The 21,253-nt window shown below is 40.5% G+C and overlaps 1 protein-coding gene and 1 pseudogene across 11 annotated transcripts in view; one reads left to right on the top strand and one right to left on the bottom strand.

Moving 5' to 3' along the window:
* The window catches only part of Syne2 (spectrin repeat containing nuclear envelope protein 2), a 300,742-nt gene that overhangs the window by 105,112 nt on the left and 174,377 nt on the right, over positions 1-21,253 (top strand). For all 11 annotated transcript variants that reach the window (XM_074067818.1, XM_074067817.1, XM_074067815.1 and 8 more), the window contains 10 exons: positions 56-203; positions 822-1,432; positions 3,863-4,042; positions 5,226-5,376; positions 13,907-14,065; positions 14,931-15,092; positions 18,475-18,576; positions 19,695-19,895; positions 20,207-20,378; positions 20,526-20,638. In XM_074067818.1, the coding sequence (XP_073923919.1) occupies positions 56-203; positions 822-1,432; positions 3,863-4,042; positions 5,226-5,376; positions 13,907-14,065; positions 14,931-15,092; positions 18,475-18,576; positions 19,695-19,895; positions 20,207-20,378; positions 20,526-20,638 (1,999 nt within the window). The remainder of the gene's footprint in view (positions 1-55; positions 204-821; positions 1,433-3,862; positions 4,043-5,225; positions 5,377-13,906; positions 14,066-14,930; positions 15,093-18,474; positions 18,577-19,694; positions 19,896-20,206; positions 20,379-20,525; positions 20,639-21,253) is intronic.
* LOC141422044 (U6 spliceosomal RNA) lies at positions 9,692-9,785 on the bottom strand (annotated as a pseudogene).

Below are 21,253 nucleotides of genomic sequence, written 5' to 3'. Positions count from 1 at the left end.
GTACAGGGTACCCTTCTGCTGTTTTCCCTTCATGTCTGGTTTATTTCTCACTCAGAATTGAGTCTTTAGAGCTGGCACTGCAGGTCGTGCTACCCATAGAGAAGGAGACTGTCCTTGTGTGTGGCTCGGACCTGCCCCTCTGTGCAGTGGCTGTCCAGGAATTTCGACTTACTAATGCTGGTGGGATTTATCAAAACCTGGGGGTGAGTAATTTCTTGGTGTGTTTATAGAATTATCCATTTTTCAGATACTTACATTGCTTATGGATTCTGAATTGTTTAGCATAGTATGTGCAGGTCATGACAGAAAAATCAACTATTTAGGCTTGTTATTCATTTCTCAACTCTCCAGTCCCTTGCAAGTTTGGAAGGAAGTCCCCAGCAGTAAATAATAGAATATTTTCTTTGCATTTGAAGCGAAGTCTTTAATGAATGCCTTTTTCAGTGACTAAAATCCCAAACATCAACCTAGACTCATAGGCTTGGATTGGCTATCCTGCAGTTTACTTATCCCGATCCTGTCCTCAATCAAAACAATTTCAGATTGTGAATAAACCTCTCCACTCCTCAGCTCTAATTATTTGCTTTGAGGCGGTAGCTTTCTACTTGTTTCCTTTGGGGGATTGAAACATAGGCAGGATATCAGATAATGAAACAGCTGGGCCCTCTGATCATTCATAATTGAGATGTTTCCTTATGTCAGCTTTGGTTAAACTCTGGTGCATTTTTCTCCATCAGATTCAGCAATGTGGGGATCAGTTTCTGTCATGTGATTTATTTTTGCTGTCTCAGTCCTTTTGGCTTTTACATTTTTTATTTTAGGCTCTCCAAGATTCCATAGCAAAACAGATCACCCTATGTACCAACTTCGAGGAGCCAGGCAGCTTGGGATTAAAGGGATTGCACCCATTTGATCTACACGCAACACAGGATATTCTACTGAAATGCAAAACACAGCTTGAAATGGTGAGCTGCAGGGCCCGGATGCAAGACGAGGCCCTGCGGGCTCTTGAAGGCTTTCTGGCCTCTCTAAGGACAGCTGAACAATCCGAGGGGCTCGGTACCGACCTCCCCACCTCAGGGGCCCAGGTGGCACCAGAAAATACTAACTCAGCAAAAGATGTTCAAGGAGAAATTCACCTGATGAAGGACAGGGCCAGACATTTGGACAAACACTTGCAGAAGCTGGACATCAGCCTTGAAGATGCTGAACAAGGGGAGGTCACCTCCTGTGAGAAACTTCTTGAAACCTTGTCAGCAAGGTTATTAGAGACACATGGCCACAGAGGACAGGAGGAAGACACTGGAGAAAGCAAATTATTAGAGGCCTGTACTTCCAAAAATAATGAGCTATTTAAAAATATTCAAGATGTGCAGAATCAGATCAGTAAAATTGGCCTAAAGGATGCTACTGCTCCAGCTGTGAAACAGCGGTGAGGACAGCGTTTCCAGGGTCTCATCCCATGTGACACTTTGCTGCAGCTTCAGATATCTATTATGCAAAACAAATACTTCTGTTTCTTTCTTTCTTTTCTTTTTTTTTGTTTTTTTTTTTGGCAGTACTAGGGGTTGAATTTAGGGCCTTGCTAGGCAATCACTCTACCACTTGAGCCATGCCCCCATTCTTTTTGCTTTTTTAGTTTGTTCTCCAGAAAGCATCTTAACCCTTTTGCCTGGGCTGACCCTAGATTGTGATCCGCCTACTACTGCCTCCTGAGGAACTGGGATTATAGGAATGTGCCACCACACCTGGCTTTGTGCTGCTGTTTTAATTCAGGCATTCGGAGTTTATCCTCCAGGTCCTAAAAGCTAAAGTGTTATCAAGAGTTGCTGTTGTGGAACTTTCCTCTTCTTTCTAAATCTCTCCCACTCTCTGTCCCTCTTGCAGTTCTCCAGGCTCAGTGGCCTTTGGGCAACTGTAGTTGACCAGGTCCCTCAGTGTAGCTGAGTGTGCCTTTCCTCTGAAACCTTCCTGCCCTCAGGCCCAGTGAGATTCATTCTTGGAATGCCCCGGGTGGTAATGACTTTTTGAACTAATTCTTGCTATAGTTATTACTTTAATAATTTTTAGTTACAGATTTATAAACAATAAGTAATATATGTTAATGCATAAATGAATATACCATGTTTATAAATAATAAATTATTATATAATAATAATAAATACAATATTTCTTGTTTTAACAGTGCCAGGCACTGTTTTAGGTATTGGGGATCTAAAAGTTAACAAAACAGACAAAAATTCTTGCCTTTTGTACAGTATATTATTTATAGGGAGAAGTAAGATATTTAGTGTCTGGTGGTGATAAACCTGTGGAGAAAATCTAAGTAGAGAAGACCACAATCCGATTGGGTTATTGGGGGAACTTTCTTGAGGAAGTGACCTTTGAGTCAAATGAGAGGTGTAAGAGCAAGCTTCGTGGCTACTGGAGCAAGAGCCCCATAGGCCGAGGGAGCATTGCTAGTGGAGAGATGGGGAGGTGAGAAGGTGCAGCAGTAAGAGGAAAGGGATCAGATGTCCTGGTGGGATGGGACCTGTAAGCCAGGGGATACCTTTCACTTTTTCTTTGAGTGACATGGAATGTCATTGGAGGGCTCTGAGCAAAAGGGAACGACTTGGTTTAATTGGGAACTGGTTTGGTTCATGCTGGCTGACACGTTGAGAATAGACTGCAGGCGTCAAGGAGACACAAGCCAGGTAAGGGGTGATGGTAGTGGCTGGACCGATGGTGAGGTAGAAAAGAGTTAAGATTCTGTATGTATTTTGAAGACAGAGTCTACACACTGGACTTGGTGTATGAAAGAAAGATTGAGTCAAGATGATTCCCAGGTTTGACCTGAGTTCTCATGAATAGATGGGGACGTCTGATGTTTATCAGGTAGAGAATGAAGGATCAGTGTGCTCAGTTTTAGAAACAGGTTTGAGGTACTTATTTGACATTCCAGTAGTGAGCTCAATATGACTTAAAAATAGATGACATCAGGAGTGAGGTCTGGGTGAGAGATGGACATCTGAGAAAATGCTGGTTAAAGCTTTAAGACTGGACAAGACTGCTGAGGGGATGAGTTTAGACAGATAAAAGAAGAGGTCCAAGTTGTGGCACTCCATGTTGGGAGATCAGGGGAATGAGGAGGAACCAGCTGAAGACAGAAGGGGCAGCCAGGTAGTGGGAGGAAATCAAGAGTCCTGGGAGCCAAGAAAGAAGACATTTCCTTGAGGAGGAGGTGACCAGCGGAAGCTGAAGTGTGAGAATGGAGGGGAGGTTGCTGGAGATCTTGACTGCTGTGGGAATGAAAGCTTGTGGAGTGAATTCCAGGGTGGATTGGAGGACAGGAAGCAGAGGCAGTGGAACAAAACAATTTAGCTTCAGGTGAATGGAGGTAATCCTGCTAGGATTGGTTTACAAGGTAAAACCATTAGACAAATTGCTCCTTTTTTGATGTGGGCAAGGTTTTTGTACATAGGGAAGAGCTCAAGTTTTCTTTTTCTCTTTCCATACTCTGTGGCGAGCCCCACCCTTACATAGGAGCCCCCAAGGTTTGGTCGTCCACCTGTTTTCTCCACATAACATGCTCTCTTCCCACACACATGCTCTCTCTTTCTCATATGCCTTGACACACCTTTAATAAATGTGCTCATCACAGAAAATGTTACCACTTATGGTTTTCCATATTTCTTTACCGTATTTCTTTAAACTAGGATTCTGGGAGTGCAGTCTCCCAAAATCCACAATCAGAAGGTATCATTTTGGCATTACCCTCATGAGGGCAAATCAAAGTTGGGGTGCACCCCTTTCAGCTATATTTGTGAAGAGTCAGATTGCTTGACAATTTGCCAATAATCCTTTTTCATCCACCCTCAAGGAAAAAGTCATTACTCAGACTAGAGAAAGATCTAGAAGAATATGAGGAAGAGAAGAACCACTTACAAGAAATGGCCAGTTCTTTACCACAATTCAAAGATGGCCGAGAAAAAACCCTGAACCAACAGTGCCAAGATACAGTGGTCTTGTGGGAGACAGTGAAAGCTTCTGTCACCGAATGGTGAGGGAAAAGAAACACTTCAGAACTGGGAAAATTGTCTATATCATCAGTATTTTGCAATGTTTATGATAAAAACACTGTGTGACCTGAGGGTCACACTGAGGTCACAGGGTCAATTTTGGCAACTCAAGACAGCACCCTCCTCCATGGACAGGGAGACGTGGATCTTTGTCCTTGAGTAAACTGTGTGACTGGTGTGCTGTGGGAAGTCCCTGCATGCCTGAATCTCCCTAGTGGCTTCCCTTAACTCTGGGCTCTCAGGGTCCTTTCTCCAACTCTCTTCAGGATCCTCTCTGGTACACTTCCCGTGTCCCTTTGGTATCTGTGAGTACAGAGGTCAACACGCAAGACGCCTGACTGTGGCGTTTGATCTAGTTTAATTTTACAGAGGAAAGACTTGAGGTCTGGCTTGTTTTTTTTTTTTAAATACACTCTTGCTAACTTTTTTTACCCAGGCTGGCCCCAAACTTCTTCAAAATCATCAAACTAACTAGTGCCCAGCTGTAAAGAAACTAGGGCGCTAGCTACCACATTTTCATTGACTATTTTCTTTTCCAAAAAGGGCCAAATTGAGAATAAGTACAGTAGACATTCTCATAGAGGCTGCCAGAGGAGCACTGGCTTATTCCTTTGAGACGGTGTCACTATGTAGCTTGGGTTGGCCTCAAACTCTCGATCTTCCTGCCTCCACCTCCCAAGTGCTAGGATTTTGGTATGCACTACCCTGCCCAGCCACACTGTTTTCCAAGATGCCTTTTGATTAATGATGAAATTGGGAGGCTGATTTTGTAGAGTTATGAATTCTGTATTTCTCTCTAGAACTTACATTTCTTAACTTTTTATAAACTTTTTTTTTGGCACTACTGGAATTCAAACTCAGGGTCTCACACTTGCTAGGCAGGCACCCTACCACTTGGGCCATGTTCCCAGCCCCTACGTCTGTTAACTTTTTAATACTGATCTGTTAACAATACTAATCCAGCAGTTAGTTATACCATCTGTTTGCCAGATAAATATACATGTCATCATTCTTAGGTTATTTTGGTAAAATAATATCATAAACCTTGAAAGGAAAAGTCTTTTGATGACTTATTTGTCATTATTGTGGCACATGTACAAAAAGAAAGAATGGTTTTTGCTATTTTCAGGCAGTTACCTATTTCATATTTTTTTCCCTTCATAGTCTTGAACAGTGTGGAAGAGTTTTGGAGCTCCTAAGACAATACCAGAATTTTAAAGGTGTCTTGACCACTTTGATTCAAAAAGAAGAGAATGTCTTCTCCACGCAGGCTTCATACATGGGGAAGGAGAACCTGAAGAAAAGGATAGCAGAGGTGAGTCCTTGTCTGAAGGGACACTTCCGCAGGTGACCTCATCACCAACCTGACAGTCGGGAGGGTATTATAACCAAAATCATCCTTAAACTTGGCGTGAAAGAACTTACTAGTGACTCTCTTTGACCAGATCTCTAGAATTTACTGACTTTATCACCAAAACTTGAGAAAAGTCAGGCCCCAAGTTGGTACTGGGTAATTTCTGGTTTTTGTTTTTTTGGTAGGACTGGATTTTTTAAATTATTATTATCATACTATTGTTATACTAAAGGTACATTGAGACATTTATAAAAGTTCTTACAATTTATCATAGTTGAATTCACCCTATTGGGTTTTTTTACCTCATGACTTTGCACTTGCAAAGCAGACACTCTACCACTTGAGCCACACCGCCAGTCCATTTTACTCTGGTTATTTTGGAGGTAAGGTCTCACGAACTGTTTGTCTAGACTGACCTCAAACCTTGATCCTCCTGGCCTTAGCCTCCCAAGTAGCCGGGATTACAGGTGTGAGGCACTAAGTACCTGGCTTCTGTTTGGTTTTGATAGTGGGTCATTGGCTCTGCTAGGACCTGCCATTGCCCTCTGCTGTCACTCCTGTTAGGCTGTCTGTCTCACAGGAACCTAAGACTTCCCTGCAGGCTTTAGGGATGAAGATGCTAGGAAAACCCATTGCAGACAAGCACAAGGACTTGTTTGTACTTGTTTTCTGTACAGATGTGAGAGCTTCATCCTCAGGTTGGTTCATCTGTGAACACAGCTTCTCCAATCACTTCCTAAGCTAAGAAAAATAATAATTTTGGACACTAGATGTCCTTGTTTTCTATGATTTTTTTGTACTGTAGTCAGCTACTAGAGTGCATGAAAGAGTGAGAAACTAGTGCTCCACGCTGCACTGTCTGCTCCTTCATCAGAAAGGTGCTTTTCCTGTAGGTTCGGAGCGTTAAGCTAAAGTGTCGTCAGGGTATCACAAGTGTGTGACATACCCAGATGGTAGAAAACTATTTTATTGAGCTTCCTAGATACTGAGAGCAACTCAGTGGATGTGTAAATAGAACTCAAGGCCTTGCACTTGCAAGGCAGGCGCTCTACCACTTGAGCCATGTTTCCAGCCTTTTTTTCTTTAGGATATTTTTCAAGTAGATTCTTACACTTTTGCCTGGGGCTGGCCTGGGTTTGTGATTCTCTTGCCTCCCCCTCCTACATAGCTGGGATTACTAATATGTGTCACCAGATCTGGCTTGTTTTTTTTTTAAATACACTCTTGCTAACTTTTTTTACCCAGGCTGGCCCCAAACTATGATCCTCCCATCTTTGACTCCCACATTTCTGGGATTATAGGTGTGCACTACCATGTCTGGTCAGGACTTAACATCTTAATGAATGTCAGTCACTTCGTCCCACCCTGTGAGTGGCCGATTTGCAACCCTTCTCAGTACTTAAACACTATTCAGGACCTCATAACTGCATAGCCCTATAACTGTAAGCTGTGCTTTCTGGATGTCATTGTTCTGACTAATAAAACTTCTTATCACCTGCAGGCAGGCAGCCCTGTTGTGGTTGAATCTCCCTAGTGCCAGTCTCCGTCCTGCTCTTGGCTCTTCTGCCTTCATTAGTTCCTCTGTGTCTGTCATAACAGAAGCCCACCTCTGTCCTCAGCTGTGTCCCCAGCTTCTCTAGAACGTCGATCCCCATCTTCTACCGGGGGTAGGCGGAAGGGGACCTGTGAATGTGAAGTGCTTCCCTTCAAAGTGCCATTCTGTCTTCCCATTGGTGCCACTCTGTGCCTGCCTTCAAGAGCACCTTGCGGTAATTTCTAACCTTTGCTGAGGTTCTGTGGCACAAATGCACTGACTTCTTCCCGGCTTCGCCCCTTTGCCTTCTTGCCAACCTCTTGCCCACCCCTGCTTTCTTGGCCAATCTCATCAGTCCTCACTCTTTCTCTGCTGGCTAGCTTTCCAACTTCCCTCCCTCCCCTGACAGCATTTCATCACCCATGTTCTCTGGACTCACGGTTTTCTATCATCTTAATGCTTTTCTGTCGTTATTATAAAGGCGGGAAGAAAGCAGACAAATGAGTTCTGTATATTGTCCCCAGGTTGTAAGTCTGTAACTCTTGCAGCTGAGCTCCTTAATGTTACAAAAGGCCTTGTTTTTTTTAAGTAAATAGTTTAGACAGAAACCCAACTTCATGGTTTTAGAATATAGAATAAATATGGATTTAACCAAAAGCTATGGACAGTGGCTAATCATGTCTGTCATCCTAACTACTTAGAAGGCTGAGATCAGGAGGATTGCAGTTCGAGACCAGCCCTGGTAAATAGTTCACTAGACCCCCATCTCCAAAATAATCAGAGCAAAATGGACTGGAGGTGTGGCTCAAATAGAGCATCTGCTTTGCAAGTGAGAATCCCTTAGTTCAAACCCCAGTCCACCAAGACAAAACAAAAAGCTATGGACACTGACATTAAATATTTGCTGACCTTTTTATGATCTTTATTTTGAGCAAAAGTAATGGCTTACTGTATTCTTTGCTACTTGTGACAAGAGTTTCCTATATTTCCTCCCCACCCTCCCTCTTTCTTTGCCGGGGGTGGCTAGTGATTAAGTCCAGGCCCAGGGCGTTCTGCATGGTAAGCATGTGCTTAACCACTGGGATACCTGCCTCCAGCCCCTGTAGTTCCTTATTAAATAACATGGAGACTGTAGCTTCTCATGTCAACTTTAATTTAACCATGGATAGATCAAAGAATGCAGGCTTCTCGTAAATTATCCTCACGTCTAGCATTCATATTTCTGTATTTATGATATTCAAAGGTAATAGTTCACTTAAGTGTGCCTCATATACAAAAATCACTATGATAATAAAATTTTAACCATTTTACCTAGTGCTATACAGTAGCAAATATTTTCAGCCAATATGATAACACAAGGTTTGCAATTCTATGCAGAGAACTCATGGAAACTAGTGCTCTTTCTTTTTTGGTAATGCCGATTGAACTCAGGGCCACACACTTACTAGTCAAGCCCTATACCACTTGAGCCACCCACTCAGTATCTATAAATTGAGAATTATCAATTAAAAACCACCATAAAGAGAGATATACTTCAACCTCACCAGTAATCAAAGGCCACCAAAACTCCTTGGTAGTGTCTGTTTTTGCCTTTCCTATTACTCCAGCTTTTGATGGTCAACAAACTGATCCCTCTTGACACAACCAGTGAGAACATGTCATACTGCCCTTTCCGAAAATGCTTTGATAGTATTATTCAAGACTTTGAAAATCTTTCTGTCATTCAATCAAATACTTCATTTCTAGGAATTGATCTTAAAGATCTAACCTTAAATATGGAAAACCCTTGATACCAAAGATGTTCACTGCAGTACTTTACAAATTTGCTGGTTTTCTTTTCCTCACTGTTCTAACTAGCCCACCGCCTCCTCTCCACTAAATGACTGGCTTCAGAAGCCAAAAAATTCTGAAGCCATAAAACTTGAATCCAACTAGGCTTATCATGTGGGTTTGAGGTTTCAAGTAATTACTACCGCTCCAAAAATGATGATGATAACCTTTGTGTTGCTGGCTCGGTTATTGTGTGCTGGATTCTTCAGCCTATGTGAATAGGAGAGAAAAGAGAGTTATACAGTTTTGGTCCTCAGGAGCTGTTACTCTTCTTACCTGTGGAACAGTAAGGAAGCAAGGGAAGCAGAAGAGAGAACTTTAACTATCCATTGAATTTTTTATGAACGCTGATGCTGCTTACTCTTAAATATGGTCCAATTTCTATTTTGGGATTTGGACAAATATATTTCAGCTTCTTTTAGAAGAAGAAAAATAGTGAGGATAAGAGTTTAGGAATGAATGTCCTCAAGGTTATATGAGTAATAACAGACAGAATCTTGGTATAACTCAGGAAGATTTGATTATAATGTCACATTTCAAGCACTGTGTGGAGCCACCTGCTTTGAAAGTATGTTTGAAATACATGTGTAGCAAAAGGAAAAGTTGATTAACTTTACTTTGCCCGAACTTTTATTATTCTTGTTGTTGTTGTACTGGGGGTACATTGTGACATTTACCAAAGTTCTTACAATATATCATAGTTGAATTCATCCCCTCCATCATTCTCCTCCCTTCTCCTTCCCATTCCTGGAATAGCTTCAACAGGTTTCAGTTTTCCATTTTCATACATGAGTACACAGTATTTCCACCATATTCACCCCCCTACACCCTGTCTTTATGTCATCTCCCCTCCCACTAGTACCAACCCCCAGACAAGATCTGTTTTGCCTTCCTGTTCTCTGTTTTTGTTTTTTTAATATGGAACTCTTCACGAATTTGCGTATCATCCTTGCTAATCTTCTCTGTATCGTTCCAATTTTAGTATATGTGCTGCCAAAGCGAGCACCTGATCTCCATTTTTGAAAAAAGGCATTTTTGTTTGTTTAAGATAGCTATACAGGGAGTTTCCTTGTAACATTTCCATAAATATATGTATCATAGCCCGAATTGGTTCTTCCCCTTTATTTTTCTCTTTTCTACCTTAGTCCTTTTATTATAACTTCAACAGGTTTAAAAATTTGTATTCATTCTTGTAGAACAAGTACATCAACCATATTCACCTTCTTAGCTTCCTGCTTTTACCCTACCTCTTCTGTCAGTGGCCTCCCCTTAGCATGACCTGATTCTCATAAGATTGCTGTATTAGTATTGTAGCCTGGACTCTTTACTCAGCTGTAAAGGCTTTGGCGCAAGAGGTGTTTTAAAATTAATAAGAATTGGGGTAGAGTTTAGCAGTCGAGCATTTGCTCAGCATGTGTGAGGTCTGGACTCAATTCCCAGCACTGCGAAAATAAAATTAGTAAAGTAATTAATTAATTAAGTAACCTGTAAGAAATACGTAAAGTTCAGGATTGTCTTATTTTACTGAGAATCTACTATAGTGCCCTACATATGGACACCTTGTGTATTTGCTGAAATAATGCATTTACATGAAAGATACAGAAGTTAATTCACTTGTACTTAATTCTTCTCTCAGATTTTGTTTCAACTGTCTTTAAAAGGAAATTTTAGTACTGATTAGTACAGTAACTTTCAGGTCATTTGGTGATGACTGCAGAAACAGTCAAATCCTTCTCTTCATGATGCCGTGGCCAGTGCTAGCTACATGGTACAACTGAGAACTTTTGTCCTTCACAACCATAGAAACCTGGCTGTTTATCTACGATGTGGTGCTAGGTTTCCACTCCCTTTAATAAAAACCAAGTGTAAAAGAGAGACCAGAGGGCTGGACTGTCAGAACACGATTAACATTTGGGGACTGTCTGAGAGGGCCTGATTCCCTTTACTTTACGCATTCCGTTCACCGTCGTACAAACCGTTAATGCTGAAAGTACCTCTGCCCTTTCCTCTTCCCCCAGGGGCAGCATGCACCGCGTAACCAGAAAGTTCTTTGTATATAGAAATGCTATATTTATTACATCTGCGTGTGTTTCATGTATATAAAAAGTTTCATAATAAGTATATTATGTACAATATATGATATGCCGTGTATATTATGTATGCAAACTTTTTTTGCAGTACTCCAGGCTTTGCATGTACAAAGCAGGTGCTCTACCACTTGAGTCACCATATCTAGTCCAAGTTTTGTTTTGTTTTGTTTTGTTTTGTTGGTGGTACTGGAGTTTGAACTGAGGGCTTCATGCTTGCAAGGCATGCGCTCTGTCACTTGTGCCATATGCCCAGCCCAGAGTGCCAGACCAAGAGAAGGAAGACCTGGGTTTGGTCTCAGCCCTGTCAGTGAGCATCCAGTCAGAAGACAGAAACCTCTTTAGTTATTGTTTTTCCATTTTAAAGATTTTACGTAATTTCTTTCTTCCTCCCTCCCTCCCTTTCTTTTTCTTTTTCTTTTCTTCTTTTTTTTTTGTGGCAGGTTCTTTCTAGGCAGCCCAGCCTGGCCTGGAATTCTCTATATAGCTCAGGCCAGCTGTGAGCTTGTGATCCTCCTGCTTCAGCCACCTTGAGCCACTCCACCAGCCCCTTTTTTTGTGTGTTGGGAATTTTTGAGATAGGGTCTCGCTTCTCCCCCTGCCCCACCCCATCCCCAGGCTGGCCTCGAACCTCAGTATCGAACTTCCTGATCTCAGTGTGAGCCATCAGTGCCTGGCTGTGTTTTTCTTTTACAGTTAGCTGCACATCACACATACTCTTTGCAAATTGCATTTTCACTTATAAAAGGGATTCAGGTTTTTTTGTTTTTTGTTTTTTGTTTGAACTCAGTGCCTACTCCTTGAGCCACTCCACCAGCCCTTTTTGTAAAGGGTTTTTTCAAGATAGGGTCTCACAAACTATTTGCCTGGGCTGGCTTTGAACCATGATCATCTTGATCTCTGCCCCCTGAGTAGCTAGGATTACAGGTGTGTGTCACCAACGCCCAGCTCTTCTTTGTGTTTTTGAGACAGGTTCTCAATATGTAGCTTAGGCTGGTCTTATACTTGTGATCCTCCTGCCTCTGCCTCTGGAGTGCTGGGATTACAGGCCTATGCTACTATCCAGCTTGTAGCTTCTTTTGTACTATTTTTCTCTGATTTGATATCAGAATTAAACTAGCTTTTATAAGATGAATCTCTTCTGTTTTTTAGAAGAGATTTGTATAATTGGTATTTTTCATGTTTGATAAAATTCTCCAGTGAAATCATCTGGATTTAGATTTCTTTTCATGACTTTTTACATTCAATATACTTAATATTAACAGCATTGTTTATGTAATGTATTTAATATGGATGGTTTGTAATAGTTTGTGTTTTTGGGAGTTTTGGCCCATTTCATGGAAATACTCAAGTGTACGTTTGAAGAGTTACTTGTAGCATTCCTTTATCACCTTTTGATGTCTCTGCTATCTGCAGAGACAGACTTTGTTTCAGTCCTGCACTGGTATTCTTTCTCTCTCTTTTGCTTTGTCAGTTTTGCTAGAGATTTGTCAATTTTAATGACTTTTTTCAAAGAATTAGCTCTTTGTTTCATTGATTTTTTAATGCTTTTTTATTTTCAATTTAATTCATATCTGTTTTTACTTTTATTATTGCTTTCTTTTGCTTGCCTTGGGATTATTTTGTTATTTTCTTGAGTTCTTGAAGTAGCAACCTATTATTGATTTAAAACTTTTCCTGATTTCCTGTGCGTGCATTTACTGCTATAAATTTCCATCTGAGCAGTATCTTGTGTCCCTCACGATGATGTCTCCTTTTTCTCTTCATTCTTTTGATGCTTTTTGAGAATGGCGTGAATTACGTTGTGCAGTAAGAGGCTTCATCACGTACCATGCACGCCTCGATTACCCTTTCTTATTCCCTCCTCCCACTTTCCCCTTTCCCTCCTCCTCCCACCCCCCGTGAGTCCCCCTCTTACTTTCATGACCTCGGTTGCTTTTTGATTTCCCCAAGTTTCTACAAATGAGAGAAAACATGGGAGGCTTGTCATTGTGGGACTGGCTTACTTCACTTCCCATGCGCATCAGTTTAACAGGTCCCTGTAGGTGTACTCTGCGACCCACAAATTTAGATGTCCACTTGACCTTCCTTCCATATCCTTGAGTCCTACATGCGTAGTTCAACCAACTGTTAATGGAAGATAGTTTTGAAGATTGTGTCTGTACCAATTATGGACCTGTTTTTGTCATCACTGCCTAAACCACACGGTATAATGTCTATTTTCATAGCATTTACAATGTTTTAGGGATAAATAATCTAGAGATGTTTTAAAATAAACAGGAGTGTACATATAGATGATCTGCAAATTCTATGCCATGTTACATAGACTCCTGGAGCATCTTTGGGTTTTGTTTGCTGGTCGTTTTGGAACCAATCCCCCATTCATACTGATTGAGGGAACACTGTTTCATTTCCAAACAACTGGAGAATTTCTTTCAGATACAGTAACTTTTTAACTTCCATGTTAGAAACAATGACACTAAGCCGTGAGAGATTAATCTAGAAGTCATACTAATTTTGTCTGTTTTATGTGTATATACATTTAGGTTCTTTGACATAATAATATGATACTTACTAGAGAAATGTAGGGATTTATACATGTATGTATAGACACGTGCACAATTGAATGGTGTACCTGTGGACTCTCTTTTGTAGAATCTTATTTTACATGGTCCAGAAATACAGTTTTAGACCACTGTTACTGTCTCAGAATGCAGAGTTGGAAGAAATTTGAATGTACAGTTATCATTGAAACAATGGTTAAGATTCTAAAATGTTTTTACTAAGAAAGGTAGACAATAAAATTTGCTTTAAAGAACAATGTTAAGATGGATTTTTTTACTGGAGGAGTGGCTTAAATGGTAAGACCACCTGCCTTGCAAGCGTAAGGCCCTGAGTTCAAACCCCAGTGCTGCCCAAAAAAAAAAGATGGGTTTCCTCTTTGTAATGTTGTTTTTAAGCTGAATAACCAACAGAATTGTGGTTCTTACCAGTTTGCCCAGGCTAATATCTCAAAAACATATTTCATATTTTTTTACAGATTGAAACTGTCAAAGAAGAATTTGCTGAACATTTAGAAGTGGTAGACAAGATAAACCAGATCTGTAAAAATCTACAATTTCACCTGAATAAAATGAAAACCTTTGAAGAGCCCCCTTTTGAAAAAGAGGCCAATGTTATTGTGGACAGATGGCTTGATGTATGTGGTGATTTAATTGACTGCAAATTCTGTTTTAAAGCAGTTAAATTGGTGCTTCTGCAGTGTGTTTTTAGTGTTCTTATATAAGTGAAAAACTAAACTATATTCATTATAAAAATGGACAAATAAAGTTTATAATTTAAGTAATTACCTTCACTGCAGAGTTAGACAGTATTAACAAATGAATCTGTAATCTACCAAGTACAAAAATATACACTTATTTAAAATAAATTAGTATATTATTCACTCATGTAGGAGATTCATGTTCAACTTTATAGGTGATACATTTTTGGTTGAGCACTAATGATAGTTTATAAATTACAAACTAAGAATTTATCTGTATTATATTTTAATCTGAGGTTTTTTTGTGAAAGTGATAGTGAAGTTTATTAGACAAGGAATATACTTTGAGTAGACTGAAAGTGCGTCCTCTCTAGGGTGACAATGACAATATTATAGTAAAGTTTATTGGAATAGAGACACTTTCAGGGGTGAAAGTGGGTTATCTCAGAAAGAGATAGTGAGGATGGCCTCATCTGAGTTTTTAAAACCATAAATTGTAGTTTAGAATTAGGAAGACTGCATGCATCATTCACACAGTAGGTAGCCGGTCATTCTCACAGAATTTAGGAAGGCTACTGCTTTTAAGTGCATATATACTATAACAAGTCTGCCCAGATTTTGTTGCTTGGAAAAAGAGCTACATGATACTTTAAGTACTTTTTTGTTGAGAAATAAAGCAAATTATTTAGCTAGTAATGGCAAATTCAAATTGAATTTTAAAGCAAGCATTTGAGCAAAGCAATGTTTTTCATACTTGTTACCACAGCATGCATGTATTACTTCCGTTTTTAAATTATGGTAGATAAATGAGAAGACAGAAGACTACTATGAAAATCTTGGTCGAGCTCTGGCTTTGTGGGACAAACTTTTTAACTTGAAAAACATCATTGATGAATGGACTGAAAAGACCCTGCAAAAAATGGAATCCCATGAACTGACTGAAGATGACAGAGAAAGACTGAAGGTGAGTCCACAGAGATAAAGTAGACGCTCTGCTTGTCCACACCTGACACTGCAATATTGCGTTTGCTTTCTTGGAGCAGGATAGAAGAATCACAAAAGAAATATTTTCTTCCTTTCATTATCACTTGAATGGGATCCAAACTCTGCACATCCCTTTGAGAGGTCTAGGAAGGTGTTTGTGGGTTCTATTAATCTGGGGTTCATAGCACCCATGAGGCTTCCTGGGTAATATGACCTTGGATGGGGGAAGATTACATCATTCAGTTCATAGATGTCAAAATAAAATTTAGTATTTAATTATGAATACAGGTGCTACACACCAATATAATGTGGGACTTTGTTATCACGGAAATCACAGCTCTTTTTGGATTGTTATTCAGTTGTTACAGCTGTTGTTCACTGCTTTGAAAGTAGTTGGCTCACTGCTATCTCTTGTAATTTAAGGTATTAATAGAAAAACATGAAATAATACATACTACAAATTGTTTTTAATATTTTTGGTAACTACAATCCAATGTAATTCTTTCCCTTCCTAATCCTCTTTAATTTTGTTTATGTTTTATTTTTCAAATATTATGTGAAGGGGCCATAGATTTCACCAGATTGCCAAAGGGTAGGTGTTGTTGAAAATGGGTCAGAACTCCCAGCAGAAGCCCAAACAAAATGCGTAATTCTTCACAGGGAGTTGGTCTAGCCCCAGGGGTGGGCAGGGCAGAGTCTTTTCTTAAAGAGCATGTCATCAACATATTTTAGGCCTGGATCGTTCTGTGTCATGTCTGCTTAGTCCTGCTGTTGTAGCATGAAAACACTGCACAGAAATCCTTGGGAGCAGCTGGGTTCCAATAAAACTTTGCTTATGGGAACAGGCTGTCTGGGGGTGTAGTTCAGTGGTAGAGTGCATGCTTAGAGTTCACGAGGTCCTGGGTTCAATTCCCGTCACAAAAAACCCAAAAACCAAACAAAAGACAGCAATAGAAAATGAAGACAAGCTACTAGCCCTCAGAAGATAGCCTGTTATTCCCTGACCTGGGTCATGAGTATGGACAACCTTGTTCTCTACTTGAATTAAACAACCCTTTGAAAAGGTTATTAAAAAAATCACAAGGTTTAATGTCAATGGTTTTATAGAGCTCCAAAAAAAAAAACTAGTTTTTTTAAACAGTAATCTTAAGTTTTAGTGTTTGGAAAGAACCAAATTTCTTTTGATGCCAGAAAGAATTCTTTCTGAGACTGGAGGTGTAGCTCAGTGATTGAGCCCTTGCCTGGTAGGCTCAAGGCCCTGAGTTTAATCGTGGCACCCTACAAAAATAAAGATTTGTATCTTCTTTGTTTATATATTATTAGTTTGCACAGTATGAAATCTCACTTGCCAAGTCAGAAAACATTTAAATATTGGGATGTATATACATATGTTGGAGTACACACACACACACACACACACACACACATGCAAACACATATGCACGTGCACACACATGTACAAACACATACACAAACATGCATGCACACGCACACATGTACACATACATGCATACATACATGCACACGGATACTTGCACACATATGCACGGACACACACATGCACAACCCACAAATACACACGCACACACATATATACGCACACACATACGTACACACGTGCACATACACGCACACACCCACAAATCCACACACGCACACACATACACATATGCACAGACACACACAAATACATGCACATGCACAATGAACACACGCACACACACTTACATACACAGATGCACATACACGCGCACACACACACAATGATAGGCACGCACACACACGTGAACACACGGATATATACGCACATATGCTTGGACACACACACGTGCACACCCACACACATGCACATGTATACACACACATACACGCACATGCACATGAACACATGTACACAGATACGCACACACGCACAAACATACACATATACACACGCACACACTGACACACACACGTACACACATGCACACACCCACAGACATGCAAACACTCATACACACACATAGACAAATGAACGCATGCACACATACACGCAGACATGCACACACACGTGCAAATACATGTGTCCACGCACACACATACATACCCACCCACACCCACACGTAGACACATGTGCCCACACAGACATACACATGCACACGTACAAACACACATGCATACATGCACACATACACATGCACGCACTCACAGAGACACACACTGACATACATACACACATATACACACATGCACACATACACGCACATGCACATGCCTACACACAGACACATACAGACACCCACACACATCTGTGCACACACACACACAGACACATACACACACACATGTACACAGACACACATACCACACACCTGCACACATACACACTCACACGTGTACACACATGCATGCACACACACACAAAGCATGTACACGCGTGCACATACATGTGCACACCCATACACACATGCACACATGCATACACAGACGTGCACACGTACACTCACACACGCACACACATGTGCATGCACACACACGTGCACACACAAGCATTCACACACATACACATGCACGCACACTCGTGCACACATACACACACACACACTGACACGTACGCACACACACTGACATACATACATATATACACACACTCGCACACATGCGCACATCCACATCCACACATGCAGAGCGATAACAACATGATATAAAAGTGTATGTGGATGTGTGCATGAAGCTAATGTTTCAAATCTCATTTTATTCCTAATTCTTGCTATCTTACTTAGCTTTTAATTTACACATCTATTTTTATATGTTTGGGAAATATCTTCAAAATACTTGATTTCCAGTTTCCTGGATGATTATAATAGTCATGAAGTGAAACCGTGGCTCTCTGAGTATAAATGAGTCACCTCTAAGAGCCCTTTGAGTTTGTCTTGAACTACAGGTTGCTTGAAAATCTGAATGAAGTTCAGTTTTGTAGGCTGCTAGCCTGTGAGCCAGGTTCTTCTGAAATTGTGTTTGCAAGTGCCTGTGTATGTGTTCATTCACAATTTAATATTCTGTACATATCTAAGAAGTTTTTCATGCCTCAGGGAGGGCATGCAGGCTTGTAGCACAGGCCTTGCCCTTCTGTTGTCCAAAAAGTGGGAATATTCAATTGGTTATCATCTACCAGACCCCTAAAAGCACTAGGGTTTGGGTTCACAATGTCCCATTTCCCCCCTCCCCTCACCTTTGCAGACTGTCAAAAAAAAAAAAAAACCTAAGTGATTAAGAGAAATTAAAGGACATCCTCAGTTTCTTATATCAACAATAAAATCATGGGCACCTAAAGATAAGATATGAAATAAAAAGATATTTTCCTTTAAAATTATGTGTTTTAGGAAGAGTTACAAGCCTTTGAAGAACAAACTTCAGAATTTTCTAGAAGAGTGGCTGAAATACAATTCCTGCTTCAAAGTAGTGAAAAACCACTTGAATTACAGGTATGAGAACTTTGATTTAAGAGTCTCAAAGATTCTCTGTAATCGTTAAAATCTTGTTCATAAATCAAACATTCTAAGTTTTAAACATAAAATAAGAGTAGGATTATTTATTTGACAACTATGTTAAGATCAACAAAAACAGTTTTTTTGAGACAGGGTCTCACTATATAAGCCCAGGTTGACCTCTGACTCATGATCCTCCTGTCTCATCCTTTCTTAGTGCTGGGATTACAGGTATGTGCCGCCACTCCTGGCCCAACCAAATTTTAATAGTGGGTATAGGTAATTATATGTTTTCCATGTTTAGCATGAATACTATTATATTTTTGCCTTCTTCTAATCTGCTTTCACTTATTTACGGTGAGAGTGGCTTCCTGTGGGTGTGTTGGGTGTAGAGCGACTATGACTCAAGTGACCTTAGGTTTACTGACTGGCCGATGGAAGAGGGGAAGATTCAGACCCGTCTCAATTTCATCTGCATCAAGGTTCATAATGGTTGAACATGAGCTCAGTAGCAGTCTTTCTGGGTGGCATCCTGACTGTACTGCCCACTAGCTTTGGGTTTTGGGAAAGTCACTTAACCTTTTGAAGTCTGTATTTTGTACATGAAGTACTTACCACATATTGTGTACATAAAAAATAATGATAGCCAGCCGGGGGTAGTGACACACACCTATAACCCCCACGCTGCAGTCTGGTGCACAATCATGAGCTCTAGGCCATCCAGGGCTACGTGTCACAACCCTGTCTCAAAAACAAAACGGAGGCTGACTGTTTTTATGTTTTTATCTTATCTGCGTGTTTTTCTGTGTGTTTGATCTCGTGAGTGCCATGAGGTAACACTTGAGTTTTAAGTTAAATGGAACTTCTTTGGGGAGGAGGATTCCCATTAATCTCCTGAGAAAAGTCACAATGTCAATTTCAGTTTTTCCGTGTTGTTCTTTATTCCTTTCAAGGCATCCTTCTAATTGGATCCGTGCCGTTGAGCAATGTAGGACAGCAGGAAGAACTTATTTCACGGTGAAGGAAGCATCTCAACTTAGTCTGCTGCGATGCAGTGGTCATGAGCTCTAGTTAAATAAGGTCATTGTAGTATGTCACGTGTTTCATGATTTCAGGTCATGGAGTCCTCTGTTTTGAGCAAGATAGAGCATGTGAAAAAGCTTGCAATGGAAGAATCCAACTGCCGTGAGCTGGGTGACAGCACGGCTGAGCTGAGGGAGGATTTGGACCAAGCCAAGACCCAGATTGGGATGACTGAGTCACTCCTGAACGCCCTGTCTCCTTCCGACAGCCTGGAGATATTCACCAAACTCGAGGTGCCACCCTACCCCTCGCCTTCCACCAGCCAGCCTTATGCCCACTCTTACTTCTGATGTCTTGGCCTTTTGCAGGAAAAACTCAGAAAACCAGTTTGTACATTGAGCACTTTCACCCTGGAATTGCTTCGTGGAAAGTCACTTTTAGATGTTAAATTGCCTTGTGTTATACATTAACTAGCAAAGAGAAAGCACATGCACTCAACTGAGCCTTCTAGACTTTTACACAGCACTGAAGGCCTTGCCTGGTTTGTATGAACTGAGCCCGTTTCCGGGCGTAATGGCAGCTGTCCATTTGTCTCTCTCTGCAGGAGATCCAACAGCAAATCCTCCAGCAGAGGCACAGCATGACAATACTGGAGAATCAAATAGGTTGCCTCACTCCTGAACTCTCTGAATTGAAAAAGCAATATGAAAGTGTCAGTGGTTTATTTAACACCAAAAAGAGTGTTCTGCAAGATCACTTTTGTGTGTTCCTGAATGGTGAGTGCCAAGTTCTTTCACTTTGTTCCTGGGAGTCTTGAAGTGTGGATATTGTACAGTGGGCACAAGGACTCATCTAAGCCTGGCTTGCAGATGGCTTGCACCTAACTGAATGTGTAGAGCTTTTTCTCTTTTTCCCTCCCGCAGATCAATGCAAGGCCTTCACTGACTGGTTCAGCACCATGAAAATGAACCTTAAGGAGTGTTTTGAACCATCAGCAACCAAACTGAGCATGGAACAAAAGCTGCAAAAACTTTCTGTAAGAACTAAAATACTGGCAGCATGGAACTGTCCTTAAGTAGATAGGGAAATGATTATTCAGACTTACTACCTTTTTTATATAATGGATAATATTCTCAAATGATCTGATTTTTTCCCTAAATACTTTAGAACTCTATTTCCAGAAAAAGTAAGTGGCTTTAACAAATTCTACTTTCTTACTTATTCTAAGATACTGTTTTAGTAAATTCCATTGTGTTAAAATCATATTTGATAAGAAATAAAAATTTCGTAAACTTTGGATTGGAAGGGTTCCTGGGGATCAAACCCAGGACCTCATGCCTGCTAGGCAAGTGCTCAATCACTAATCTACTCCCCTCCCCAGCCTTTGGCCTTTTATAAGTGTTTTTTCAGTCATGTTTCTTTTAAAAATTATATTAAATTTTAATATACTACTGGTCAAGTGCAACATAAAATAAAAGGCAGGCTCATGGGAACATGTAAAATGCCTTTGGCATGCTTGCATCTTGATCACTTTAGGGTGGATTGTCTTCTACTTTAATTCATTTGTTTGTCTCTTTGTTTTTTGAGACCCAGGCTGTCCTTGAACTCCTAGGCTTACTCGATCCTCCTGCCTTGCTTCCCCAGCCCAGTA

Source organism: Castor canadensis, chromosome 3 (assembly GCF_047511655.1).
Source record: "Castor canadensis chromosome 3, mCasCan1.hap1v2, whole genome shotgun sequence".
Lineage (NCBI taxonomy): Eukaryota > Metazoa > Chordata > Mammalia > Rodentia > Castoridae > Castor > Castor canadensis.
This window is presented reverse-complemented; position numbering and strand designations above follow the sequence as displayed.